Source organism: Pseudophryne corroboree, chromosome 11, assembly GCF_028390025.1.
Source record: "Pseudophryne corroboree isolate aPseCor3 chromosome 11, aPseCor3.hap2, whole genome shotgun sequence".
NCBI lineage: Eukaryota > Metazoa > Chordata > Amphibia > Anura > Myobatrachidae > Pseudophryne > Pseudophryne corroboree.
This window is the reverse complement of record NC_086454.1, coordinates 303575519-303602897: the sequence shown is the minus strand read 5'-3', so window position 1 is coordinate 303602897 and position 27379 is coordinate 303575519. Positions and strand designations below refer to the sequence as shown.

Sequence of the window (27379 nt, the reverse complement as noted above, 5' to 3'; positions counted from 1 at the left end):
AGAGGCCTTGCTTGACTTAGGGCATTGTAAATGGCCCTTAGTTCCAGGATATTTATGTGAAATGACGTTTCCATGCTTGACCACAAGCCCTGGAAATTTCTTCCCTGTGTGACTGCTCCCCAGCCTCTCAGGCTGGCATCCGTGGTCACCAGGACCCAGTCCTGAATGCCGAATCTGCGGCCCTCTAAAAGATGAGCAGTCTGCAACCACCACAGGAGAGACACCCTTGTCCTTGGAGACAGGGTTATCCGCTGATGCATCTGAAGATGCGATCCGGACCATTTGTCCAGCAGATCCCACTGAAAAGTTCTTGCGTGGAATCTGCCGAATGGAATCGCTTCGTAAGAAGCCACCATTTTTCCCAGGACCCTTGTGCATTGATGCACTGACACTTGGCCTGGTTTTAGGAGGTTCCTGACTAGCTCGGATAACTCCCTGGCTTTCTCCTCCGGGAGAAACACCTTTTTCTGGACTGTGTCCAGAATCATCCCTAGGAACAGCAGACGTGTCGTCGGAATCAGCTGCGATTTTGGAATATTTAGAATCCACCCGTGCTGTCGTAGTACTACTTGAGATAGTGCTACTCCGACCTCTAACTGTTCCCTGGACCTTGCCCTTATCAGGAGATCGTCCAAGTAAGGGATAATTAAGACGCCTTTTCTTCGAAGAAGAATCATCATTTCGGCTATTACCTTGGTAAAGACCCGGGGTGCCGTGGACAATCCAAACGGCAGCGTCTGAAACTGATAGTGACAGTTCTGTACCACAAACCTGAGGTACCCTTGGTGAGAAGGGCAAATTGGGACATGGAGGTAAGCATCCTTGATGTCCAGAGACACCATATAGTCCCCTTCTTACAGGTTCGCTATCACTGCTCTGAGTGACTCCATCTTGAATTTGAACCTTTGTATGTAAGTGTTCAATGATTTCAGATTTAAAATAGGTCTCACCGAGCCGTCCGGCTTCGGTACCACAAACAGCGTGGAATAATACCCCTTTCCCTGTTGTAGGAGGGGTACCTTGATTATCACCTGCTGGGAATACAGCTTGTGAATGGCTTCCAATACCGCCTCCCTGTTGGAGGGAGACGTTGGCAAAGCAGACTTCAGGAACCGGCGAGGGGGAGACGTCTCGAATTCCAATTTGTACCCCTGAGATACTACCTGCAGGATCCAGGGGTCCACTTGCGAGTGAGCCCACTGCGCGCTGAAATTCTTGAGACGACCCCCCACCGTACCTGAGTCCGCTTGTAAGGCCCCAGCGTCATGCTGAGGACTTGGCAGAAGCGGGGGAGGGCTTCTGTTCCTGGGAAGAGGCTGCCTGCTGCAGTCTTTTTCCCCTTCCTCTGCCCCGGGGCAGATATGAGTGGCCTTTTGCCCGCTTGCCCTTATGGGGACGAAAGGACTGAGCCTGAAAAGACGGTGTCTTTTTCTGCTTAGAGGTGACCTGGGGTAAAAAGGTGGATTTCCCAGCCGTTGCCGTGGCCACCAGGTCCGATAGACCGACCCCAAATAACTCCTCCCCTTTATACGGCAATACTTCCATATGCCGTTTGGAATCCGCATCACCTGACCACTGTCGCGTCCATAACCCTCTTCTGGCAGAAATGGACAGCGCACTTACTCTTGATGCCAGAGTGCAAATATCCCTCTGTGCATCTCGCATATATAGAAATGCATCCTTTAAATGCTCTATAGTCAATAATATACTGTCCCTGTCCAGGGTATCAATATTTTCAGTCAGGGAATCCGACCAAACCAGCCCCGCACTGCACATCCAGGCTGAGGCGATTGCTGGTCGCAGTATAACACCAGTATGTGTGTATATACTTTTTAGGATATTTTCCAGCTTCCTATCAGCTGGCTCTTTGAGGGCGGCCGTATCAGGAGACGGTAACGCCACTTGTTTTGATAAGCGTGTGAGCGCCTTATCTACCCTAGGGGGTGTTTCCCAACGCGCCCTGACCTCTGGCGGGAAAGGGTATAATGCCAATAATTTTTTAGAAATTAGCAGTTTTTTATCGGGGTAAACCCACGCTTCATCACACACCTCATTTAATTCATCTGATTCAGGAAAAACTACGGGTAGTTTTTTCACACCCCACATAATACCCTTTTTTGTGGTACTTGTAGTATCAGAAATGTTCAAAACCTCCTTCATTGCCGTGATCATGTAACGTGTGGCCCTACTGGAAAATACGTTTGTTTCCTCACCGTCGACACTGGAGTCAGTGTCCGTGTCTGGGTCTGTGTCGACCATCTGAGGTAACGGGCGCTTTAGAGCCCCTGACGGTGTTTGAGACGCCTGGACAGGTATTAACTGTTTTTCCGGCTGTCTCATGTCGTCAACAGTCTTTTGTAAAGTGCTGACGCTATCACGTAATTCCTTCCATAAGACCATCCAGTCAGGTGTCGACTCCCTAGGGGGTGACATCACTATTACAGGCAATTGCTCCGCCTCCATACCATTTTCCTCCTCATACATGTCGACACAACGTACCGACACACAGCACACACACAGGGAATGCTCTGATAGAGGACAGGACCCCACTAGCCCTTTGGGGAGACAGAGGGAGAGTTTGCCAGCACACACCAGAGCGCTATATATATACAGGGATAACCTTATATAAGTGTTTTTCCCTTATATAGCTGCTGTATTTATTAATCTGCCAAATTAGTGCCCCCCCTCTCTTGTTTTACCCTGTTTCTGTAGTGCAGGACTGCAGGGGAGAGCCAGGGAGCTTCCCTCCAACGGAGCTGTGAGGGAAAATGGCGCTTGTGTGCTGAGGAGATAGGCTCCGCCCCCTTCTCGGCAGCCTTTCTCCCGCTTTTTTAAGGAAAAACTGGCAGGGGTTAAATGCATCCATATAGCCTAGGAGCTATATGTGATGTATTTTTAGCCATCTAAGGTGTTTTTATTGCGTCTCAGGGCGCCCCCCCCCAGCGCCCTGCACCCTCAGTGACCGGAGTGTGAAGTGTGCTGAGAGCAATGGCGCACAGCTGCGGTGCTGTGCGCTACCTTATTGAAGACAGGACGTCTTCTGCCGCCGATTTTCCGGACCTCTTCTGTCTTCTGGCTCTGTAAGAGGGCCGGCGGCGCGGCTCTGGGACCCATCCATGGCTGGGCCTGTGATCGTCCCTCTGGAGCTAATGTCCAGTAGCCTAAGAAGCCCAATCCACTCTGCACGCAGGTGAGTTCGCTTCTTCTCCCCTTAGTCCCTCGGTGCAGTGAGCCTGTTGCTAGCAGGACTCACTGAAAATAAAAAACCTAATTTAAACTTTTACTCTAAGCAGCTCAGGAGAGCCACCTAGTATGCACCCTTCTCGTTCGGGCACAAAAATCTAACTGAGGCTTGGAGGAGGGTCATAGGGGGAGGAGCCAGTGCACACCAGGTAGTCCTAAAGCTTTTACTTTTGTGCCCAGTCTCCTGCGGAGCCGCTATTCCCCATGGTCCTTACGGAGTTCCCAGCATCCACTAGGACGTCAGAGAAAAATACATTCTATTCCAAAAACCCACAGGTTCAGTGAAACCTGTGTGTTTTCGGTAGAAACAGCCGAAAACTGGGCTGTTTCCGGGGATTTGGTTTCGCCTACCTGAAGCAGGTGCAAAATCCCTGATAAGCCGCTTCTCACGTTGGCTTCTCATGGCTAATTGGATAGCCACCAGCGGGACATATAGCCGAGGTAATTAACCGCAGCTAATGCCCCCACAGACTGCAATTGGCTCAGCTGAGCTCACTGAGGTGGCGGATGTTACTGGGGGAAGCTGCAGTCCTGCAGTCCATAGGTAAAATCTGCCACTACTTTGGGGTCTATTTACTAAGCCATGGAAAGATAAAGTGGGAAGAGATAAAGTACCAGCCAATCAGCTCCTAACTGCTATGTTAAAACAGCAGGAGTCATTCACTAGACAAAATTTCTAGCAGCAGATGAGCCATGTGTAATATGGCGCCAGTGGCATGGGGTCCACACTCACTAACTGCGGCGGGAGTGAAAGATTACCCCACTGGCAATATATCCCAGTGTGGGGGCTCCAAAAATGGGTGCCAAAACAGCACTGGTATTTTCAGGGAAATAGCCACAAATATTGTTTGATAAATGGTCCTCTTATACACTGTATAATAGCCATGATCACTGTGCCTAAAGTGAATGTAATCTCAATGAATGGAAGAACAATTTCAATGTTGCCACAGACCTCTATGTGCACAAGTGCCTAACTCCTGTAGTCACAAACACAAAACTGACTTCCTGGCAGCCTTGGGGATATAAATGGGAAGGGGTTGGGACGTTGTATAAGATTTTTTTAAGTTTCCAAACTCTATCATGACAGGAGGCCGACAGTTACTTACTGTTATTGGCAGTAGTCAGGCCAATCAGTGAACAGATAGGCCGCGTTATCGCTGGTTGGATAGAGTGCTGCAGCCATTCATTTGCCTGTGGAAATGCTGAACTGCACAGTTTCTGGTTTTCCTCTAAAAGAGAAACAGAAAATCAATTAGTCATAGTTTCAAAATGCAAAAATCATAACTCACTGTACTGTCATTACCCTTCAAAGGTGAATAATTCCTATTCCACAACCTGTCGGAAACACAGTTAAGGGGTATACTGAGCTCCTACCGTTTTGTGGGTTATTGACACAGGAACATAGAGCACTGCAGATAGATGACCACAGATGATATTGCTGATTTGTGCTTTCAGTGGGCAGAACCATGTTACGCGTCAACATTTTGCTGCAAAAGGAAAAAAAGTTAAAATGGGTGGTTTCTTTTTTTTTATTCAACACCATCATATGTGAGCATCACATTTAAATAAGTTACCTAAATAAAATGAGAAGTATGTCTATACATCTTGATTCTCTAGCAAGAGTTTGACCAGTCTCTGTAACAAAAATGACAAATACAAATATAAATACTGAAAATAAACAGAAAAGGAAATCTTCATCAATAAAGTAAAGGAGTAAAATGCAATATTCCATTTTTATATTCACTTTCCAAACAATATAAATGAATCAAAAAATGCATGCTACATACCCTCCAACATGACCCGCCCCACTAGGTACAAAATGCTCTGTTTCTGGACTTCCCTCCTAATTTATTATTGCCATCACCTGTGAAGAAACAGCTTTCTTATCATTTACCTAGTTCAACACAGGTGATGGAAATCATAAATTAAGAGGGAAGTCCAGAAACAGAGCATTTTGTACCTAGTGGGGCGGGTCATGTTGGAGGGTCTGATGCTATAGTATTGAACAATTCACAATGCAGAGCCTCTCACTCTCTGATCTGCAGCAGTGTCTGTGCAAATCCACTGTGGCAGGTGCTAAGACCCTGAATCCTCCATAAATAAACACTATAGTTAGACAGAGACCACACAAGATCTTCAGGTTATCAGAAATCATATGTGGCCTCATTAACGAGTACGTTTTAATATGTTAGGCAGAGTGAAGCTGGAATATGTTTTATTTATAATGACAGCTAGTGCATATTAATGTAAAGGCAATGTGTTATGGCACTGATACATTTGTGAAGTATGGTGCCCAATCATGCAAGCTGATTCATATCTGTCTTTGTGCGTGTTAATATATTGCTAGGTCCAGTGACTGTTGCTGTGTTTCATCACATTTTAGGTGGTCCACTACAGACGATGTAGGATGCCAGTTAAACATTTACTCAAGGAAAGGATGATGGCATTATCGTGACAACTTAACAAAATGATTTTCTTTCTAAAAGATGTCTAGTGATCGATGTTATATCGTTATATATTCTGTTGTTAGGGGAAACGCTTTTAATGGTTTTTAAAACTCTACCTATAGGCAGACAGTTTTCCAGTTTTGGTATGTTATATACGAAAAGCCTTTCTGGTTACAAGGAGAAAGTTTTGCACTCAAGCCTGATTAGGGCTCCGCCATATCATGCCATCCAATAACGGACTGTTCTGGAAGTAGGAGAGAGGAAAGAAGGCCCTCCCCTTTTAACCCCTGGTGCCTCCCTCCCCCCTGAACACAGCACTGCTGCCTTTCACTCGCAAGCAGGGCTAGTGAGGTTCAATAAGGGGGTATGGACTTACATGGCCACCTCCCTTGGAATCCATGTTGTTGGCCTGTGGGTTGCCTGGCGCACCTCCCACTTATTTGGCTGCGGCAGACACTTTTTACAGCACCTTCACCTCTGTTAGACAACTAGTCCTGATTGAATGCAGCCTTCCCCCTTTCCTAGATTTGGCTCTACATAAAAAAGGCTTGCAGTTCATGTTTGTGGGTAACATCATTATCTTTAAGTGGTGTGTTACAGCTCTTGTAAGAACTGTTGGGAGTAATTAGTGGCACAACTGCCAAGATCCTGCTTTGTTCCTGAGATCAGGCTCTAATCCTTCTCCCGGCTGTCCTGCCTCAGAATAAGCACTTAAACATATTAGCCAAAGTAAGTAGCAAGAAGATGCTGCAGAGGCTATACAGACGATTCAGAAGCGTGAGTAGTATCCAGATGCCGATAAAGGAACAAGGTGGTGATAGTGATACCATCCTACAACTGGGGTTACCAAGTGGTGCACAGCTGACCCTCACAGTGGGTGGTTGTTGGCGAAACAGCTCTTGTGAAGGCCATATTTAACGTCTGTCTCCATACATAATTATATGGAATGCAATTTTATCTTGATTCCTCTATGTAAATTATGTTGGCGCTTTATGTACAGCGCCGAGCATCTTTATGAGTGACTTATTCCTTTAAATTTGTCTATGTCGCATTGCTATTGAAATAGGATGCACAAGCAGCTTACACTGAGTAAAATTATATGCAGCATGCCTATATTCTGTGTGTGACTGTGGCTGTATCTGCATATGAAATGCAAAGTTAAAGTGTTTTCCTGGAAATCACTGAAACATAGTATTTTGCAAGCAGATGCAGCTACATAAGCTGCTTGTGCGTCCTAGTCACATAGCGATGCGAATAAGATGCATTTCCGTTAAAAAAAAGACACCTGACGTTGGCAGAGCTGCCGGATGACTAACGCCAGGCATCTCCTGCTGCATGGCGTATTGAGGCAAGATGCAGGAGGGCACATCTGTAGTAAGGACATCCTGTTATACTGGATTTCTAGCAGAAGAATTCTATTTAGATGACATAGAGAAGTTAAAACTAGAAAACATTAGACATACTGAATAGCTCATATGAGGAACCCCTGGGTTTGACTTTGCACATCTGCACAGGACACTAAAAGGTCTGTACCTTTCCCCCTGCACATTCAGTACTGGTGCAAAAAGGAGCAGTTCTCAAGCATTAAATATAACACAGAGGGCGGGATTCAAATCTTTTCACCCCTTTCCACACTCGTTCTGTTTCTGCCCTCAGGGACGTTGTATCATTATTTCAGCTCGCTACCCCCGGAGTAGCGAGGCACCCAACCCTTTACACAGTAAACCTGATTACTATGGGCGCAATATGCGCGATAACGGAGATCATTTTAGAAAGGAAATTGGGCGTGATATATCATTTGAATCTCACCCAGAGAATGGGTTAGATAACATATTGTACAGCTAGAATTACATTTGGTGACTGCAGATAGATTATTTTAGCTCAGCAATATACAGGCTAGAATATATTTTTCATGTAGTTAAAATGAATAAAAAAATGTACTTACTGTTATTTGAAACTAAGACTAGAAGAATAAAAACAGACATTCTTTTTAAATTAACAGCAAATTGCTTATTAGATAACACTGCATGGACATCTTCAAAGAGATCCAAGGTGCACAAGGTTTGCTGGCAATATACTGAAATGAAATGAGAATAGGTAAAAGAGAACATGGACTGAAATATTTTGATAGTTTGTAGTCAGGAGACATCAGGGCACCATTACCATTGCTCTCTGCGAGAACTCCTAGAGTATACAAAGAAGCCTCTTTTAAAATTGTATGAGCGCTGGATTTTGCGAGGTTATTGACGAATATTAAGCCACCAATTTCTCTGAAATAGTCACTTGCATCACCTGTAACAATACATAAATCACCTGCATTACTAAGGAATGTGTTCATTGCATTCTGTACACCTAATGAACAATGGTTGTTGCTGTATGAGAGATTATTACTGTTATTCTGGCAGATGGAGCGAACAGCCACCAAAGTCTCTTTCTGAGAGTCAGGATTATCCATTTGAAATTTCAGACATTCCAATAATAGGTTGAGATCGGTCTTCATTTCTATGGAATATATAAACAATCTATTATACCATTGTGGTGCATTAATATGATTCAACAGAATGAGGCAATATAAGAAAGTCTGAGCACTTAGGAAAGGAAGTTAGGTTTGTGTCATTTAGGGATGGACATCAGAAGCCTGGCGTCAAATGGTTGCTGGGTTTCTGATATCAAATCAAATGATGAGATGGCTAATAGCCATCACATAAAAACCATCTGATGGTAGAACTATTAATGGTTACTATGTGCACATGCTCAGAAGCAGTCAGAGCTTTGTGCATACAAGCTGAGTAAGAGCCATGTGTAAGAGATTAGAATAGGTGAAGACACATCATAAAGGTACGTGACAAACGACAGTCACAGACTACTAATTATGGCAAGTAGTTATGGTGGTCATTCCGAGTTGATCGCTCGTTATTTTTTTCCCGCAACGGAGCGATTAGTCGCTAATGCGCATGCGCAATGTCCGCAGTGCGACTGCGCCAAGTAAATTTGCTATGCTGTTAGGTATTTTACTCACGGCATTACGAGGTTTTTTCTTCGTTCTGGTGATCGTAATGTGATTGACAGGAAGTGGGTGTTTCTGGGCGGAAACAGGCCGTTTTATGGGAGTGTTTGAAAAAACGCTACCGTTTCTGAGAAAAACGCGGGAGTGGCTGGAGAAACGGAGGAGTGTCTGGGCGAACGCTGGGTGTGTTTGTGACGTCAAACCAGGAACGACAAGCACTGAACTGATCGCACTGGAAGAGTAAGTCTCGAGCTACTCAGAAACTGCACAGAGAAGTCTTTTCGCAATATTGCGAATCTTTCGTTCGCTATTTTGATAAGCTAAGATTCACTCCCAGTAGGCGGCGGCTTAGCGTGTGCAAAGCTGCTAAAAGCAGCTTGCGAGCGAACAACTCGGAATGAGGGCCTATGTCCTGTCATTACTTATCTTAAAGCAGATTTTTTTTATCCATTTAAAAATGTCTCTGATTCATTATTTTTATTTTTTTACCTTTAAACCGTTAATTTCAGCCACTAACCTAGCTTTTGTAGCAAAAATAAGATTTTAATTACCTACCGGTAAATCCTTTTCTCGTAGTCCGTAGAGGATACTGAGGTCCATTTAGTACCATGGGGTATAGACGGGTCCACTAGGAGCCATGGGCACTTTAAGAATTTTATAGTGTGGGCTGGCTCCTTCCTCTATGCCCCTCCTACCAGACTCAGTCTAGAAAACTGTGCCCGAAGAGACCGACATACTTTGAGAGAAGGATAGATAAGGATAGTGGTGAGATTCCGAACCAGCACACACAACAAGAGGAAAGCCAAGCTAACCAAACTTGAAAACAGGAACAGCAACAGCTGAACTAACATTACTTAACCAAGTAACAGTGCAGAAAGAACGAAGCACCGGGCAGGCGCCCAGCATCCTCTACGGACAACAAGAAAAGGATTTACCGGTAGGTAATTAAAATCCTATTTTCTCTTATGTCCAAGAGGATACTTGGGTCCATTTGGTACCATGGGGATGTACCAAAGCTCCCAAACCGGGTGGGAGAGTGCTGAGGTTCCTGCAGAACTGATTGACCAAACTGAAGGTCCTCAGAGGCCAAAGTATCAAACATGTAGTACTTAGCAACGTGTTCAAACCTGACCAAGTAGCTGCCCGGCAGAGCTGTAAAGCCGAGACACCCCAGGCAGCCGCCCAAGAAGAACACATCGACATAGTAGAGTGGGCCTGTACAGATTTTGGACATGGCAAACCTGCCGTGGAATAAGCATGCTGGATAGTAAGCCTGATCCAGCATGCAATAGACTGCTTTGAAGCAGGGCACCCAATCTTATTGGGATCATAAAGAACAAACAGTGAGTCCGTTTTTCTGTGAGGATCAGTTCTCTTCACATACACCTTCAAAGCCCTCACAACATCCAAAGACTTTGAAGTAGCAGAAGTGTTGGTGATAACCGGAACCACAATAGGTTGGTTGATGTGAAACGCAGACACCACTTTAGGAAGAAATTGGTGACGAGTTCCGAGTTCAGCTCTGTCCTCATGGAAAATTAAATAGGGAATATTATGAGACAAAGCCCCCAATTCCGACACACGTCTTGCTGAAGCCAAGACCAACAGTGTGACGGTCTTCCGCGTAAGATATTTTACGTCCACCGCCTGTAACGGTTCATAACGGTTCAAACCAGTCCGATTGGAGGAACTGCAGCACCACATTGAGATCCCAAGGTGCCGTGGGAGGCACAAAGGGAGGTTGGATGTGCAGAACACCTTTCAAGAATGTCTGGACCTCAGGGAGAGAAGCCAATTGTTTTTGAAAGAAAATGGACAAGGCCGAAACTGGACTTTTATGGAGCCCAGACGTAGGTCCACATCCACTCCTGCCTGCAGAAAAAGCAGGAAACGTCCCAGATGAAAGTCCACCGCAGAACAATTTCTGCTCTCACACCAAGAGAGGTATTTCTTCCAAATACGATGGTAATGCTTAGACGTTACCCCCTTCCTGGCTTGGATGATAGTCGGGATTGAGCTTCTAGTTAAACCGAGAGGCCATCATGTCGATCTGTGGGTATTCTCATCGACTTGTCAAACATCTGAACACCTCCGGGTGATGACCCCACTCCCCCAGGTGCAGGTCGTATCTGCTGAAGAAGTCTGATTCCCAGTTGTTTACAACCAGAATGAAGACAGCCGACAACGCCACAGCGTTCCGAACCTCTGACCCTCGACGAAGAGGGTAGTCTGTAGCCACCACAGAAGGGAGATCCTGGCTTTTGGTGACAGATGGATAGTCTGGTGCATGTGAAGATGAGATCCGGATCATTGGTCCAACTGATCTAGCAGGAAGGGTATTGCGTGAAACCTACCGTATTGGAGAGCCTCGTAAGAGGCCACCATGTTCCCCAGAAGGCGAATGCATAGATGCACCGACACCCAGGTTGGCTTCAGGACGTCCCAAACCATCGACTGGATCACCAATGCCTTTTCAAACGGAAGAAACACTTTCTGCGACTCCATGTCCAGTATCATTCCCAGGAATGGGAGCCTCCTTGTTGGCTCTATGTGAGATTTCGGAAGGTTCAGAATCCACCCGTGATCCTGGAGGAGTTTGGTTGAGAGACCAATACGGTCCAGCAACCTCTCCCTGGACGGCGCCTTTATCAGAAGATCGTCCAGGTACGGAATTATGTTCACTCCCTGCTGGTGGAGTAGAAACATCATGTCTGCCATCACCTTGGTGAACCCCCTCGGTGCCACGGAGAGACCAAAGGGCAGGGCCTGGAACTGGTAGTGACAGTCCTGCAGTACAAACCGTAGATAGGCCTGATGAGGCGGCCAAATCGGAATGTGAAGGTACGCATCCTTGATATCCAGAGACACTAGGAATTCCCCCTCCTCCAGACCCGAGATTACCGCTCTCAGAGACTCCATCTTGAATTTGAACACTCGTAAGTACGGGTTCAAAGACTTGAGGTTCAGAATTGCTCTTACCGAACCATCTGGTTTCGGTACTACGAACATATTGGAATAGTACCCCTTGTTGAGCAGATGAGGTGGAACTGGAACAGTGACCAAAGTCTGTACCAGTTTTTAGATGGCATACTGTAAAGGTATACTTGCCTTTTGTGAAACTGGTTAACCCGATTTGAAGAATCTGTGAGGTGGGAGCTTTTGGAACTCCAGTCTGTAGCCCTAGGAAATAAGATCTATGACCCAGGGATCCTGTCAAGAACTTGACCAGATCTGACTGAAAAATTTTAATCGGGCTCTCACCTGACAGCCTTCCAGGCATTGCGGTCCATCGTCATGCTGAAGTCTTTGAGGAATCAGAGCCTGGGCTCTGGTCCTGAGCACCTGCAGTTGCTGGCTTGCGTGGTTTACCTCCTGCGCCGTTGGAGGACATAGAAGCACCTCTGGATTTGCCCTTGAATTTGGCCGTCCGAAAAGACTGTAACTTAGAAGCTGAAGAAGTCTTCTTGTTTGCGGGGGCTGCGGAAGCAAGGAAGATAGGCAGACTTACCTGCAGTAGATGTGGAGATCCATTTGTCTAGTTCATCTCCAAATAAGGCCTCTCCTGTGAATGGTAGGCTTTCCATGCCTTTCCTGGAGTCCGCGTCAGCAGTCCACTGGCGTAGCCACAAGTCCCTGCGTGCCGACACTGCCATAGCGGTGGTGCGTGCGTTAAGCAAGCCTATCTCTTTTATGGTTTCCACCATAAAGATCGCAGAGTCCTGTATACAGTATGCTGTAAAACAACATCCACCCTAGACAAGGAATCCAACCCCTCAATTAGGTTACCTGACCATTTTGCAATGGCTTTTGTGATCCACGCACATGCAATAGTGGGTCTTTGGGCCACCCCAGCAGCTGTGTACAATGATTTGAGTGTAGTCTCAATTTTACGATCAGCCGTATCTTTACGGGAGGCCGCACCAGGAACAGGCAAAACAATTTTTCGTGACAGACTAGAGACTGATGCATCCACTATCGGTGGATTTTCCCATTTTTTACTATCCTCCAGAGGAAAGGGAGAAACGAGATTTATGGTAAGAACTTACCTTTGTTAAAACTCTTTCTGCGAGGTACACTGGGCTCCACAAGGATAGACATAGGGGGTGTAGAGTAGGATCTTGATCCGAGGCACCAACAGGCTGAAAAGCTTTGACTGATCCCAGAATGCATAGCGCCGCCTCCTCTATAACCCCGCCTCCCTGCACAGGAGCTCAGTTTTTAGTTAACCAGCCCAATGCAGTAGCAGGAAAAGAGACGACAACGGTTAGTAGCCACATACACCACACTCTAACGACAGGAGAAGTGTCAGCGGCTAATGCCATACCAACCCAAAGAAGCTAAGTGCGTCAGGGTGGGCGCCTTGTGGAGCCCAGTGTACCTCGCAGAAAGAGTTTTAACAAAGGTAAGTTCATACCCTAAAACTCGTTTTCTGCTGCGGGGTACACTGGGCTCCGCAAGGATAGACATAGGGGATGTCCTAAAGCAGCTCCTTATGGGAGGGTACGCACTGTAGCGGGCACAAAAACCCTGCGTCCAAAGGAAGCATCCTGGGAAGCAGCAGTATCGAAGGCATAGAACCTTATGAACGTGTTCACAGAGGACCACGTAGCCGCCTTGCACAATTGTTCAAGGGTCACACCAAGGCGGGCCGACCAAGAAGGTCCAACAGACCGAGTAGAATGGGCCATAATGTGAGCAGGAGCTGATAGACCAGCCCTCACATAAGCATGTGCAATCACCATTCTAATCCATCTGGCCAAAGTTTGCTTGTGAGCAGGCCAGCCCCGTTTGTGAAATCCAAACAGCACAAAGAGAGAATCAGATTTTCTAATCGAAGCAGTTCTCTTCACATAGATACGGAGAGCCCGTACCACATACAAAGACCGCTCTTTGGGAGACAGATCAGGAGAAACAAGTGCCGGAACCACAATCTCCTGGTTAAGGTGGAACGAAGAAACCACCTTAGGTAAATATCCGGGACGAGTCCTAAGAACCGCCCGGTCACGGTGAAATATCAGATATGGGGAACTACAGGACAAGGTACCCAAATCCGACACTCTTCTAGCTGAAGCAATAGCCAGCAGAAACACCACCTTAAGGGAAAGCCACTTAAGATCAGCTGAACCAATAGGTACAAACGGAGACTCTTGTAACGCCTCCAAGACCACCGACAAGTCCCAAGGAGCCACAGGCGGGACATAGGGAGGTTGAATACGCAACACACCCTGAGTAAAGGTATGCACATCAGGTAAGGTCGCAATTTTTCTCTGAAACCACACCGACAAGGCAGATATTTGAACCTTGAGGGAGGCCAGACGCAGGCCTAAGTCCAGGCCCTGCTGAAGAAAAGCCAACAACTTGGCTATACTAAACTTAGAAGCGTCATAATCGTTAGATGCGCACCAAACAAAGTAAGAATGCCAGACCCTATAGTAAATCCGAGCCGAAGCCGGTTTCCGGGCCCGCAACATAGTTTGAATGATTGCCTCAGAAAACCCTTTAGCCCTCAAGACGGAAGCTTCAAGAGCCACGCCGTCAAAGACAGCTGGGCTAGGTCCTGGTAGACACAGGGGCCCTGAACGAGGAGGTCTGGGCGTTGTGGAAGTAGTATTGGACGCTCTAACGATAGGCCTTGCAGGTCTGAGAACCAGTGCCGTCTGGGCCACGCTGGAGCTATGAGAAGCAGATTTCCTTTTTCTTGCTTGAACTTCCGAATTACCCTGGGCAGGAGTGACACCGGAGGGAACACGTACGGCAGCCGAAACCTCCACGGCACCGCCAGCGCATCCACGAATGCTGCTTGAGGATACCTTGTCCTTGCTCCGAAGACCGGAACCTTGTGATTGTGTCGAGACGCCATCAGATCCACGTCTGGAAGGCCCCACTTTTCCACTAGGAGTTGAAACACTTCTGGATGGAGGCCCCACTCGCCGGCATGTACGTCCTGACGACTGAGAAAGTCCGCTTCCCAATTCAGGACTCCCGGAATGAATATTGCCGATATGGCCGGTAGATGGCGTTCCGGCCAACGTAGAATCCGTGAGACTTCCTTCATTACCAAGCGGCTTCGAGTGCCGCCTTGATGATTTATGTAAGCCACTGTGGTGGCGTTGTCCGACTGTACCTGAACAGGACGGTTCTGAATTAAATGCTGGGCCAAGTTCAAGGCATTGAAGACCACCCGCAATTCCAGAATGTTGATCGAGAGGAGAGATTCCTCCTTGGTCCACCGACCCTGAAGGGAGTGTTGCTCCAGCACTGCGCCCCAACCTCTTAGACTGGCATCTGTCGTCAACAGGACCCAGTTGGCTATCCAGAATGGACGGCTCCTGCACAATAGTCGGTCCTGGAGCCACCATAGCAGCGACAGACGGACGTCCGGAGTCAATGAGATCATGTGAGACCTGATCCGGTAAGGCAGGCCGTCCCACTTGGCTAGAATCAGCTTCTGGAGGGGGCGAGAATGGAATTGAGCATACTCCACCATGTCGAATGCTGACACCATGAGGCCTAGCACCTGCATCGCCGAATGTATCGACACTTGCGGACAAGAAAGGAAGCAACGAATCCTGTCCTGAAGCTTCAGGACTTTCTCCTGAGACAAGAACAACCTCTGGTTGTGAGTGTCCAATAGCGCTCCCAGGTGCACCATGCTCTGAGCAGGGATCAGGGAGGATTTCTTCCAGTTGATGAGCCACCCGTGGGCTGGTGGAAACTGGACAGTCATATCCAGATGACGTAGAAGTTCTGGGGAATTTGCCAGGATTAACAAGTCGTCCAAATACGGCAGTATCCTGACCCCTTGACGGCGGAGTACCACCGTCATTACTGCCATAACTTTGGCGTAGACTTGCGGAGCCGTAGTTAAACCAAAAGGTAACGCCCGAAACTGGTAATGGAGGTTGCCAATCGCAAACCTCAGGTATTGCTGATGTGACGCTGCTATAGGAATATGCAGGTAAGCATCCTGTATTTCCAGGGAGACCATGTAGTCCCCAGGTTCCACGGCCAGAACTATAGAGCGAAGTGTTTCCATACGGAACTTGGAAACCTTCACAAACCTGTTCAATGCCTTGAGGTTGAGAATGGGCCGGGAGGAACCATTCGGTTTCGGGACTAGAAACAGCGGAGAACAGTACCCCCGGCCCCTCTGCGCAAGAGGCACCTGTACTACGACTCCTGTATCCAGGAGGGTCTGTACCACCGAATGTAGAGTGTCTGCCTTTGTCTGGTCCAACGGGACGTCTGTCCGGCAAAATTGATGAGGGGTCGGTTTTTGAAGGCTATGGCGTAACCTTGAGTGACGACTTCCCGTACCCAGGCATCTGAAGTGGTCTTCAACCATTCCTGGGTATACCCTAGAAGCCGGCCCCCCACCCTGGTATCCCCCAGGGGGAGGCCCGCCCCGTCATGCGGCAGGCTTATCGGTCTTGGAAGCTGGCTGACGGGCCGCCCAGGCTCTTTTGGGCTTTGGCTTACCAGGTTTGGAAGTGCGGGCCTGCTTGTTGTACGCCTGACCTTTTGCTTTACCTGAAGGACGAAAGGGGCGAAAGGAAGTACCTTTAGCCTTCGAGACAGAAGGAGCGGTACTTGGCAGACAGGCGGTTTTGGCAGTAGCCAAGTCAGCCACAATCTTATTTAAGTCCTCCCCAAACAGAATATCTCCCTTGGAAGGGAGTACCTCCAGGGTTTTTCAAGAGTCCAGATCCACAGACCAGGATCTCAGCCACAAAATCCGGCGAGCCAGGACTGATGTAGTAAAGGCCTTGGCTGCTAGGATACCGGCATCAGAAGCCGCCTCTTTAATATAGCGAGAAGCTGTGACAATATATGACAAGCATTGTCTAGCATGGTCAGAAGAGATTTCAGCTTCTAACTCCAAGGCCCATGCTTCAATAGCCTCTGCAGCCCATGTTGCTGCAATAGTGGGCCTTTGTGCAGCACCCGTGAGGGTGTAAATCGCTTTTAGACAACCCTCCACACGTTTATCCGTAGGCTCTTTTAGAGACGTGACGGTAGTGACAGGTAGAGCTAAGGAAACCACCATCCTAGCCACGAGTCTACTGGAGGAGGTGTTTCCCAATTTTTAGACAGCTCTGGCGCGAGGGGATAGCGAGCCAGCATCTTATTTTGAGGCACAAACGTCTTACCCAGTTTTTCCCAGGGTTCCTGACGTATATCCATTAGGTGGTCAGAGTGAGGTAAAACTTGTTTAACCACCTTCTGACGCTTGAACCTATCTGGTTTCTTAGGAGGGACGAATGGCTTGGGCTCATCCGTAATCTGTAAAATCAATTTAATAGCCTCCAAAAGATCGGGAACATCCACATGTGAACCACCCTCCCCATAAGCAATATCTGAGTCAGAATCTGTGGGGTCAGTGTAAGTGCCATCTTCATCAGATGAGGTGTCAGTGACAGCAGTGGATTGTGAGGAGATAAGAGCTCGCTTAGAGGACCCCTTGGGCTTAGGCGAGCAAGGGTCAGACTTCTTAGTAGTCAGGGACTGGTTCAACTTCTTCAACTGAGCAGATAAATTGTCCGCCCACGGCGGATTAGCTGCAGTGACCACATACAGTTGTACCGACATAGGGGGTCCTATAGGGGGTGTTAATTTATTAACTAGCATATGCAGAAGCGTGGAAAAAGCAGCCCACGGTGGGTCATTATGGACCCCCGTTGCCACAGTTACACTGGGGGGCAAGGAGCCCCCAAAACTGGAACCCACAGCTGCTATATTCTCCTCATATGGATCTGTGGCTTCAGCAACACCAGCAGTGTGTTCCACCCCAGAACCGTTACCGTCAGAAGCAGACATGACATAACTTGCAGTATCAGGTAACACAGTACAATTGGCAGCAGCACAATACCTCTTACACAAACCCTTGCGCAGTGTAGTCAGCACAAGCAGGAACACAGGAGAGATACAGTGACTAAAATCACAGAGAAAAATACGTTTTAGAGTATATCTTGTGAATATCCTATATTATTATAAGACCTGACGCACCAGGCCCCCTCAGGTTACAGATTATAGGGATAGCAAGTTGAGTGAGAGACACGAAATGGAAACCACTCAGCAAGCTAATGCACACACATATAGTCACAGTTATACAATGCAGAGGTTATTACCAACAATAATACTGCACTGGACCAGCTGATATAGCTATGTAGTCAATAGATATAACACTGCACAGTAAGAACTGGATGTATATCACAGGGTAATTGTACTAGAAAACCCTGACTAAATGCACTCTTTCTTAACTAACACTGTCTAATAGGCAGGTAGAATACTTAAGTGTCATGTAAAGTCACAGCTTTGACAACCAGTCGGCTTTACACAGGAGGATTTGCCCAAGCAGTCCCAGGAACAGCGCAGCTGAGAGAAATGGCGCCCAGACACTGACAGGGAGTGAGGAAAAGACAGATTTGCAGCTCCAGGGCGGGAACATTTGCGGAAAATGGCTCCCTGGGGCTGGGGGAGGAGCTTCAGGTCTAAGCCTTATCCCCCTGCTGGCAAAACCACCAGGTACTGTGGGCTACTATTAAAATGGCTTTAAGAGAAAACCTGACCTACACCCATGCCCTGGTGATCTAGTGGGATCGCCTGTACTGCCACAATGTCCACCGCCAGTGCGCGCGGCCCGCCTCCCACTGACCGCGCCGGATCGCGATAAAGTACGGGTCCCGACCACCTCCCGAAGCGTGGCCACGCAATCCCGGAGAGACCCCGTTGTGTGTGCCTGACCATGGAAGAAAACTGGAGCCTCCTACTGTAGTTACCCGGCAACCAGGGCTCGGGAGTGTACAGCGCCGCTGGGGAGAGATGGAGCTGCAGCAGTGAATGTCAAAAGACATATACACACTGCTGCTGCCCTTGAAGTCTTCACTTTTCTTCTAAAAATCTCTTCTCAGGGCTGCCCAGCGCAGCCCCTCTGTTATGTGCCTGCTATCTGCGGCACCAACTACAAAACTGAGCTCCTGTGCAGGGAGGCGGGGTTATAGAGGAGGCGGCGCTATGCATTCTGGGAACAGTAAAAGCTTTTCAGCCTGTTGATGCCCCGGATCAAGATCCTACTCTACACCCCCTATGTCTATCCTTGTGGAGCCCAGTGTACCCCGCAGCAGAAAGAGGAGAGGACTTCTTTTTTACATTAAAATTAGATTTTACTCACCGGTAAATCTATTTCTCGTAGTCCGTAGTGGATGCTGGGACTCCGTAAGGACCATGGGGAATAGCGGCTCCGCAGGAGACTGGGCACAACTAAGAAAGCTTTAGGACTACCTGGTGTGCACTGGCTCCTCCCACTATGACCCTCCTCCAGACCTCAGTTAGGATACTGTGCCCGGAAGAGCTGACACAATAAAGGAAGGATTTTGAATCCCGGGTAAGACTCATACCAGCCACACCAATCACACCGTATAACTCGTGATATTATACCCAGTTAACAGTATGAACATAACAGAGCCTCTCAACAGATGGCTCAACAATAACCCTTTAGTTAACAATAACTATATACAAGTATTGCAGACAGTCCGCACTTGGGACGGGCGCCCAGCATCCACTACGGACTACGAGAAATAGATTTACCGGTGAGTAAAATCTTATTTTCTCTGACGTCCTAAGTGGATGCTGGGACTCCGTAAGGACCATGGGGATTATACCAAAGCTCCCAAACGGGCGGGAGAGTGCAGATGACTCTGCAGCACCGAATGAGAGAACTCAAGGTCCTCCTCAGCCAGGGTATCAAATTTGTAGAATTTTGCAAACGTGTTTGCCCCTGACCAAGTAGCAGCTCGGCAAAGTTGTAAAGCCGAGACCCCTCGGGCAGCCACCCAAGAAGAGCCCACTTTCCTTGTGGAATGGGCTTTTACAGTTTAAGGCTGCGGCAGACCCGCCGCAGAATGCGCAAGCTGAATTGTGCTACAAATCCAGCGAGCAATAGTCTGCTTCGAAGCAAGAGCACCCAGCTTGTTGGGTGCATACAGGATAAATAGCGAGTCAGTCTTCCTGACTCCAGCCGTCCTGGAAACATAAATTTTCAAGGCCCTGACTACGTCCAGTAACTTGGAGTCCTCCAAGTCCCTAGTAGCCGCAGGCACAACAATAGGTTGGTTCAAGTGAAAAGCTGATACCACCTTAGGGAGAAATTGGGGACGAGTCCTCAATTCTGCCCTATCCATATGGAAAATCAAATAGGGGCTTTTACATGACAAAGCCGCCAATTCTGACACTCGCCTAGCCGAAGCCAAGGCCAAAAGCATGACCACTTTCCACGTGAGATATTTTAAATCCACGGTTTTAAGTGGCTCAAACCAATGTGACTTTAGGAAACCCAACACCACGTTGAGGTCCCACGGTGCCACTGGAGGCACAAAAGGAGGCTGAATATGCAGCACTCCCGTAACAAATGTCTGAACTTCAGGCAGTGAAGCCAGTTCTTTTTGGAAGAAAATCGACAGAGCCGAAATCTGGACCTTAATGCAACCCAGTTTTAGGCCCATAGTCTCCCCTGACTGTAGGAAGTGCAGAAATCGACCCAGCTGAAATTCCTCCGTTGGGGCCTTCCTGGCCTCACACCACGCAACATATTTTCGCCATATGCGGTGATAATGTTGTACGGTTACATCTTTCCTAGCTTTAATGAGCGTAGGAATGACTTCCTCCGGAATACCCTTTTCTTTTAGGATCCGGTGTTCAACCGCCATGCCGTCAAACGCAGCCGCGGTAAGTCTTGGAACAGACAGGGCCCCTGCAGCAGCAGGTCCTGTCTGAGCGGCAGAGGCCATGGGTCCTCTGAGATCAATTCTTGAAGTTCCGGGTACCAAGATCTTCTTGGCCAATCCGGAACAATGAGTATTGGCCCTCATTCCGAGTTGATCGGTCGCAAGGCGAATTTAGCAGAGTTACACACGCTAAGCCGCCGCCTACTGGGAGTGAATCTTAGCTTCTTAAAATTGCGACCGATGTATTCGCAATAATGCGATTACTAACTACTTAGCAGTTTCTGAGTAGCTCCAGACTTACTCTGCCTGTGCGATCATTTCAGTGCTTATCGTTCCTGGTTGACGTCACAAACACACCCAGCGTTCGCCCAGGCACTCCCACCGTTTCCCCGGCCACTCCTGCGTTTTTTCCGGAAACGGTAGCGTTTTCAGCCACACGCCCCTGAAACGCCGTGTTTCCGCCCAGTAACACCCATTTCCTGTCAATCACATTACGATCGCCGGAGCGAAGAAAAAGCCGTGAGTAAAATTACTTTCTTCATAGTAAAGTTACTTGGCGCAGTCGCAGTGCGAACATTGCGCATGCGTACTAAGCGGATTTTCACTGCGATGCGATGAAAAATACCGAGCGAACAACTCGGAATGAGGGCCATAGTTCTTACTCCTCTTTTCCTTATTATCCTCAGTACCTTGGGTATGAGAGGAAGAGGGGGGAACACATAAACCGACCGGTACACCCACGGTGTCACTAGAGCGTCCACAGCTATCGCCTGAGGGTCCCTTGACCTGGCGCAATATTTTTCTAGCTTTTAGTTTAGGCGGGACGCCATCATGTCCACCTGTGGCCTTTCCCAACAGTTTACAATCAGTTGGAAGACTTCTGGATGAAGTCCCCACTCTCCCGGGTGGAGGTCGTGCCTGCTGAGGAAGTCTGCTTCCCAGTTGTCCACTCCCGGAATGAACACTGCTGACAGTGCTAACACGTGACTTTCCGCCCATCGGAGAATCCTTGTGGATTCTGCCATCGCAGTCCTGCTTCTTGTGCCGCCCTGTCGGTTTACATGGGCGACTGCCGTGATGTTGTCTGACTGGATCAGAACCGGCTGGTTTTGAAGCAGGGGTTTTGCCTGACTTAGGGCATTGTAAATAGCCCTCAGTTCCAGAACATTTATGTGTAGGGAAGTCTCCTGACTTGACCAAAGTCCTTGGATGTTTCTTCCCTGTGTGACTGCCCCCCAGCCTCGAAGGCTGGCATCCGTGGTCACCAGGACCCAGTCCTGTATGCCGAATCTGCGGCCCTCTTGAAGATGAGCACTTTGCAGCCACCACAGCAGAGATACCCTGGTCCTTGGAGACAGGGTTATCAACCGATGCATCTGAAGATGCGATCCGGACCACTTGTCCAACAGGTCCCACTGAAAAGTTCTGGCATGGAACCTGCCGAATGGAATTGCTTCGTAGGAAGCTACCATCTTTCTCAGGACTCGCGTGCAGTGATGCACCGACGCCTGTTTTGGTTTCAGGAGGCCTCTGACTAGAGATGACAGCTCCTTGGCTTTCTCCTCTGGGAGAAACACTTTTTTCTGGACTGTGTCCAGAATCATCCTCAGGAACAGTAGACGTGTCGCAGGAACCAGCTGTGACTTTGGAATATTTAGAATCCAACCGTGCTGGTGTAGCACCTCCTGAGATAGTGCTACGCCGACCAACAACTGCTCCCTGGACCTCGCCTTTATCAGGAGATCGTCCAAGTATGGGATAATTAAAACTCCCTTTTTTCGAAGGAGTATCATCATTTCGGCCATTACCTTGGTAAATACCCTCGGTGCCGTGGACAGGCCGAACGGCAACGTCTGGAATTGGTAATGACAATCCTGTACCACAAATCTGAGGTACTCCTGGTGAGGGTGGTAAATGGGGACATGCAGGTAAGCATCCTTGATGTCCAGTGATACCATGTAATCCCCCTCTTCCAGGCTTGCAATAACCGCCCTGAGCGATTCCATCTTGAACTTGAATTTTTTTATATATGTGTTCAAGGATTTCAAATTTAAAATGGGTCTCACCGAACCGTCCGGTTTCGGTACCACAAACATTGTGGAATAGTAACCCCGTCCTTGTTGAAGTAGGGGCACTGTCACAACTGAGGGCCTGAGCTGACGGGAGGCAGCCTCAGTTGTAGGGGCTGAGATGTACCGGAACCTGGGAGGTTGTATCAGACCCCTGGACATGTAAGTAACATGAATAATAACTGCCCGAAGGCGTGACCACGACAACTTAGATAAAAGTCAATGATGTTTATTATGACAACTCCGCATCACAGCAGCAATAAAGAAAACGTAAAAGTCAGCAAAGAATAAATACAGTTCCTGAGTACTACAGCATGGCAGGAGCCACAGGGCACTGGTAGTGTGAGATAGTTCTTATGATCTTCTAGATGGAAAGTCCTTACCAGGCCCGGCTGTAGCAATGGAGATAACCCAGGATTGTACCAGCTGGTGTTCCAGGAAGAGCTGGGTTGCTGAAGGTAAAACAGCTGCTGTGGATACTGGCTGGAACCAGACTGTTGTTAGCACGGAGTGGATACTGGCTGGAACCAGTTAAATAATAAATGAACTTTGGGAGCGATGAAATGTGAACTGAAATGTAGAACTTGAGAGCGGAGAAATAATAATTCCGGTGGAGAGTGGTAAAGTGTAGAAAGGACACCGGCCCTTTAAGGGAAGCTGTATTCTGCTGGAAGCTGAGGCTGGAAGCAGGTAGTGTTGTAGCTGGAAACAGATGAATCCACAATGGATTGGAGAGTCAGGCTACACCGCAGGTGGAATGCTGGTGCGGGTCTCTATGGTGGAAGTCTTGAGACAGGAGCTGGAACCTGGAAGACAATCATAGAAGAGAGACAAACAGGAACTAGGTTTGACAACCAAAGCACTGACGTCTTCCTTGCTCAGGCACAGCTTACTTATACCTGCAGCAAGGAAGGGGTTGGCTAGGCAATTATGCAAATCAACAATACAAACAGCAGATTGGTGGAAATGATCAGATGACAGAATCCAAGATGGCTGCGCCCATGCAGACACTTGGAGGGAAGTTTGGTTTGTAATCCATGTGGTCTGGGAAACAGTAATGGCGGCGCCGGCCAGCGGAGACAGGAAACGCCAGGCTGATAGATGCACATTTAACCACGCGGGCACAGCGGAGGCCGCGGCTGATGAAAACACCACTCTGACACTCTGCATGTGGAAACTCAGGAACAGCGGAATCTGGTCCTGGAACGCTGAGCCCGCCTTAGGAGGCATCTGAAGGGTAAGTAATGGCGTCCAGATACCCGGATCGTGACAGCACCCCCCCCTTTAGGAGTGGCCCCAGGACACTTCTTAGGCTTTAAAGGAAACTTTGCGTGGAAATTCCGGACCAAGGCAGGAGCATGGACGTCAGAGGCATTGGTCCAAGAGCGTTCTTCAGGACCATAGCCCTTCCAGTCAATGAGATACTGAAGTTGACCGTAACGGTGACGTGAGTCCAGGATCTTGGCCACTTCATACTCAACGCCTCGTTGAGTTTGGACTTTCGGAGTTGGTGGAAGTGAGGAATGAAACCGATTCAAGATTAGCGGTTTCAACAGGGAAACATGGAATGTCCTGGGTATTTTTAAGAAGGGAGGTAACTGGAGTCTGTAAGCAACAGGATTGATGACTTGATCAATTTTAAAAGGACCGATGTAGCGAGGTGCAAACTTCATACTGGGAACTCTTAACCTCAAATTCTTCGTGGATAACCATACCCGATCACCCACCTTGAGAGCAGGAACTGCTCGACGCTTCTTATCCGCAAACTTCTTGTACCTGAACGATGCCTTGAGCAGAGCTGATCGTACGCTCTTCCAGATATTGGCAAACTGATGCAAGGTGATATCCACTGCGGGAACAGAAGTTGCTGGAAGCGGTTGGAACTCAGGGACTTTAGGGTGGAATCCAAAGTTGGTGAAGAATGGTGTTGAAGAAGATGAAGAATGATACTGGTTGTTATGACAGAACTCGGCCCAGGGAAGTAATTGAACCCAGTCATCTTGAGAGGAGGACACATAGATGCGGAGGAAGGCCTCCAAGTCCTGATTCACCCTCTCAGTTTGACCATTGGTCTGAGGATGGTAAGCCGTGGAAAACTTTAACTTGACTTGGAGGACTTGACATAAACTTCGCCAGAATTTGGCTGTGAATTGAACTCCTCGATCTGAGATAATTTCTTCTGGAAGACCGTGGAGTCGGAAGATCTCTTGTATGAATACTTGAGCCAACTTGGAAGCTGACGGAAGACCGGTGAGAGGAATGAAGTGTGCCATCTTGGTGAACCGGTCAACTACCACCCAGATGGTATTGAACTTGTTGCACATGGGCAAATCTGTAATAAAATCCATCGACAAATGGGTCCATGGTCGACGGGGAACAGATAGTGGAACCAGTTGCCCCGCAGGCGACTGGCGGGATACTTTATGTTGAGCACACTTTGGGCAAGATGCAATAAACTCCAAAACGTCCTTTTTCAGAGTTGGCCACCAATAGGACCTAGAGATAAACTCCAGGGTTTTTTGGATACCTGTATGTCCGGCAAAACGGGAAGCATGGGCCCAATGCATGAGCTTCTTCCTTAGTGTCGGTTTCACAAAACTTTTCCCTGATGGGGGCGTAGAGTCCATCCCTACCGTGGAGAATGCCAACGGATTTATAATAGGATGCTTGTCTGAAGACTCTGACTCATTTTCTTGCTCCCATGAGCGGGAAAGGGCATCGGCCTTGCGATTCTGAGAGCCCGGACAGAACTGGAGTTTAAAGTCGAACCTGGAAAAGAAAAGTGCCCATCTGGCCTGACGAGGGTTGAGACATTGTGCGCCTTTTAGATATAGAAGGTTCTTGTGGTCTGTAAGGATGGTGATTGAATGAGAAGCTCCCTCCAACAGATATCTCCACTCCTCTAGAGCGAGCTTGATGGCTAGCAACTCCTGGTCGCCAATGGCATAGTTGCGCTCCGCTGGGGAGAACTTCCGTGAGAAGAAACTGCAAGGATGTAAATGACCATCTTTAGCCCTCTGAGATAACACCGCTCCTACTCCAACGGAGGAGGCATCCACCTCTAAGATGAAAGGAGAGTCGACGTCAGGCTGTTTCAGGACAGGTGCAGAGATGAACCTCTGTTTTAAAAGATGAAAAGCTTGCATGGCTTCTTCAGACCACTTGGACGGGTTAGCACCCTTCTTGGTGAAAGCAGTAATAGGCGCCACAATGGTGGAAAAGTCTCGTATAAACTTTCGGTAATAATTGGCGAACCCTAAGAACCTCTGGACCCCTTTGAGGGTTAAGGGTACTGGCCAATTCTGGATTGCTTGTAGTTTCTCAGGATCCATCTCTAGTCCGGAACCGGACACAATGTACCCTAGAAACGGAATGGACTTGACTTCAAAGGCGCATTTCTCTAATTTGCAGTAGAGATGATTGACACGGAGACGGGACAGAACCTCCTTTACCCAGAAACGATGTTCCTCTAAATTGTTGGCAAAAATGAGGATATCATCTAGATAGACCACGACATGACGGTATAGAATGTCTCTGAAGATCTCATTGACGAAATGCTGGAAGACAGCTGGAGCATTGCTCAATCCGAAGGGCATGACGAGGTACTCATAATGTCCGTCACGGGTGTTAAATGCGGTCTTCCACTCGTCACCCTCACGGATCCGGATGAGATTGTATGCACCTCTCAGGTCCAGCTTTGTAAAGATGGTAGCTCCGCTAACTCTGTCAAAGAGCTCAGTAATCAGGGGTAAAGGATAGCGGTTCTTGATGGTAATGTCGTTCAAACCTCTGTAGTCGATGCACGGCCGCAGACCACCATCTTTCTTCTTTACAAAAAAGAAGCCTGCGCCGGCTGGAGAAGAAGAAGGTCGAATGAACCCCTTTGCTAGGTTCTCTTTTATGTATTCCTCCATAGAATGCGTCTCGGGGAGAGACAACGGATAAGTTCGGCCTCGAGGTGGAACCTTCCCTGGAACGAGATCAATCGGGCAGTCCCATTCTCTATGAGGGGGAAGGATATCAGCAGAAGCTTTACTGAACACATCCGTGAAATCTTGATATGGAGGAGGTGGAACATCAGACGACCTGGGGGAGGAGGAACAGACAGGCAACACTTTAAACAAACATGTCTTAGTACAGGAGGAACCCCATGCCAGGATTTGCGTAGTCGTCCAATCAATTGTAGGATTGTGAAGACGGAGCCATGGAAGGCCCAGGACCACAGGATGTGTGGCTCTTGGAATCACTAAAAGTGAAATAAGTTCGGAATGAAGAACTCCCACTCTCAGACGAACTGGTAGAGTCCTTAGAGAAATAACTGTATCAAAAATTTTACTGCCATCCACAGCAGTTAAGGAAAAGGACGAAGGAAGTCTCTTGGTGGGTAGGGACCACCGTTTAACATAGGCTTCGGTAATAAAGTTCCCAGCTGCTCCGGAATCCAGGAGGGCAATGACGTTCTGATAACGTTGAGCAACTTGAAGCGAGACTGGGAGGTTACAATCTTGAGGAGATGGAGAGGAGATCATTACTCCTAGCCGGCCCTCTCCTTGGCGAGCTAGGATTTGGAGTTTCCCGGACGTTTGGGACAGGCATTAATGGTGTGAGACGGAGCTGCACAGTACAAACAGAGAAACTCGGAGAGACGTCTTCGGCGCTCAGCAGGAGTTAAACGGGAACGGCCAATTTGCATGGGTTCATCTTTAGTTGGTGACAGTTGGCGAGGAGGAGGAGCAGAAGATTTTGGAGCAGATGATCTTCCACGCTCAGTTGCTCTCTCTCTGAAACGTAAGTCAACTTTCGTACAAAGTGAGATTAACTCATCTAACTTGGAGGGTAAGTCTCTGGTAGCTAACTCATCTTTAATACGCTCGGATAAACCATGCCAGA

General features: G+C 48.0%; 1 protein-coding gene across 8 annotated transcripts in view; it reads right to left on the bottom strand.

Annotated features, from left to right (window-relative positions):
• TERB1 (telomere repeat binding bouquet formation protein 1) overlaps positions 1–27379 on the bottom strand; it is a 569128-nt gene that overhangs the window by 425963 nt on the left and 115786 nt on the right. For 6 of the 8 annotated variants that reach the window (XR_010189500.1, XM_063945551.1, XM_063945548.1 and 3 more), the window contains exons 3-8: positions 8082–8192; positions 7854–8003; positions 7636–7767; positions 4818–4878; positions 4618–4730; positions 4350–4472 (exon numbers count right to left, since the gene is read on the bottom strand). Coding sequence is in view for 7 of the 8 variants with exons in the window: in XM_063945551.1 (XP_063801621.1) it covers positions 4350–4472; positions 4618–4730; positions 4818–4878; positions 7636–7767; positions 7854–8003; positions 8082–8192 (690 nt within the window). In the remaining variant the exon portion in view is untranslated. The remainder of the gene's footprint in view (positions 1–4349; positions 4473–4617; positions 4731–4817; positions 4879–7635; positions 7768–7853; positions 8004–8081; positions 8193–27379) is intronic. The other 2 variants (XM_063945547.1, XM_063945549.1) reach the window with 2 other exon arrangements.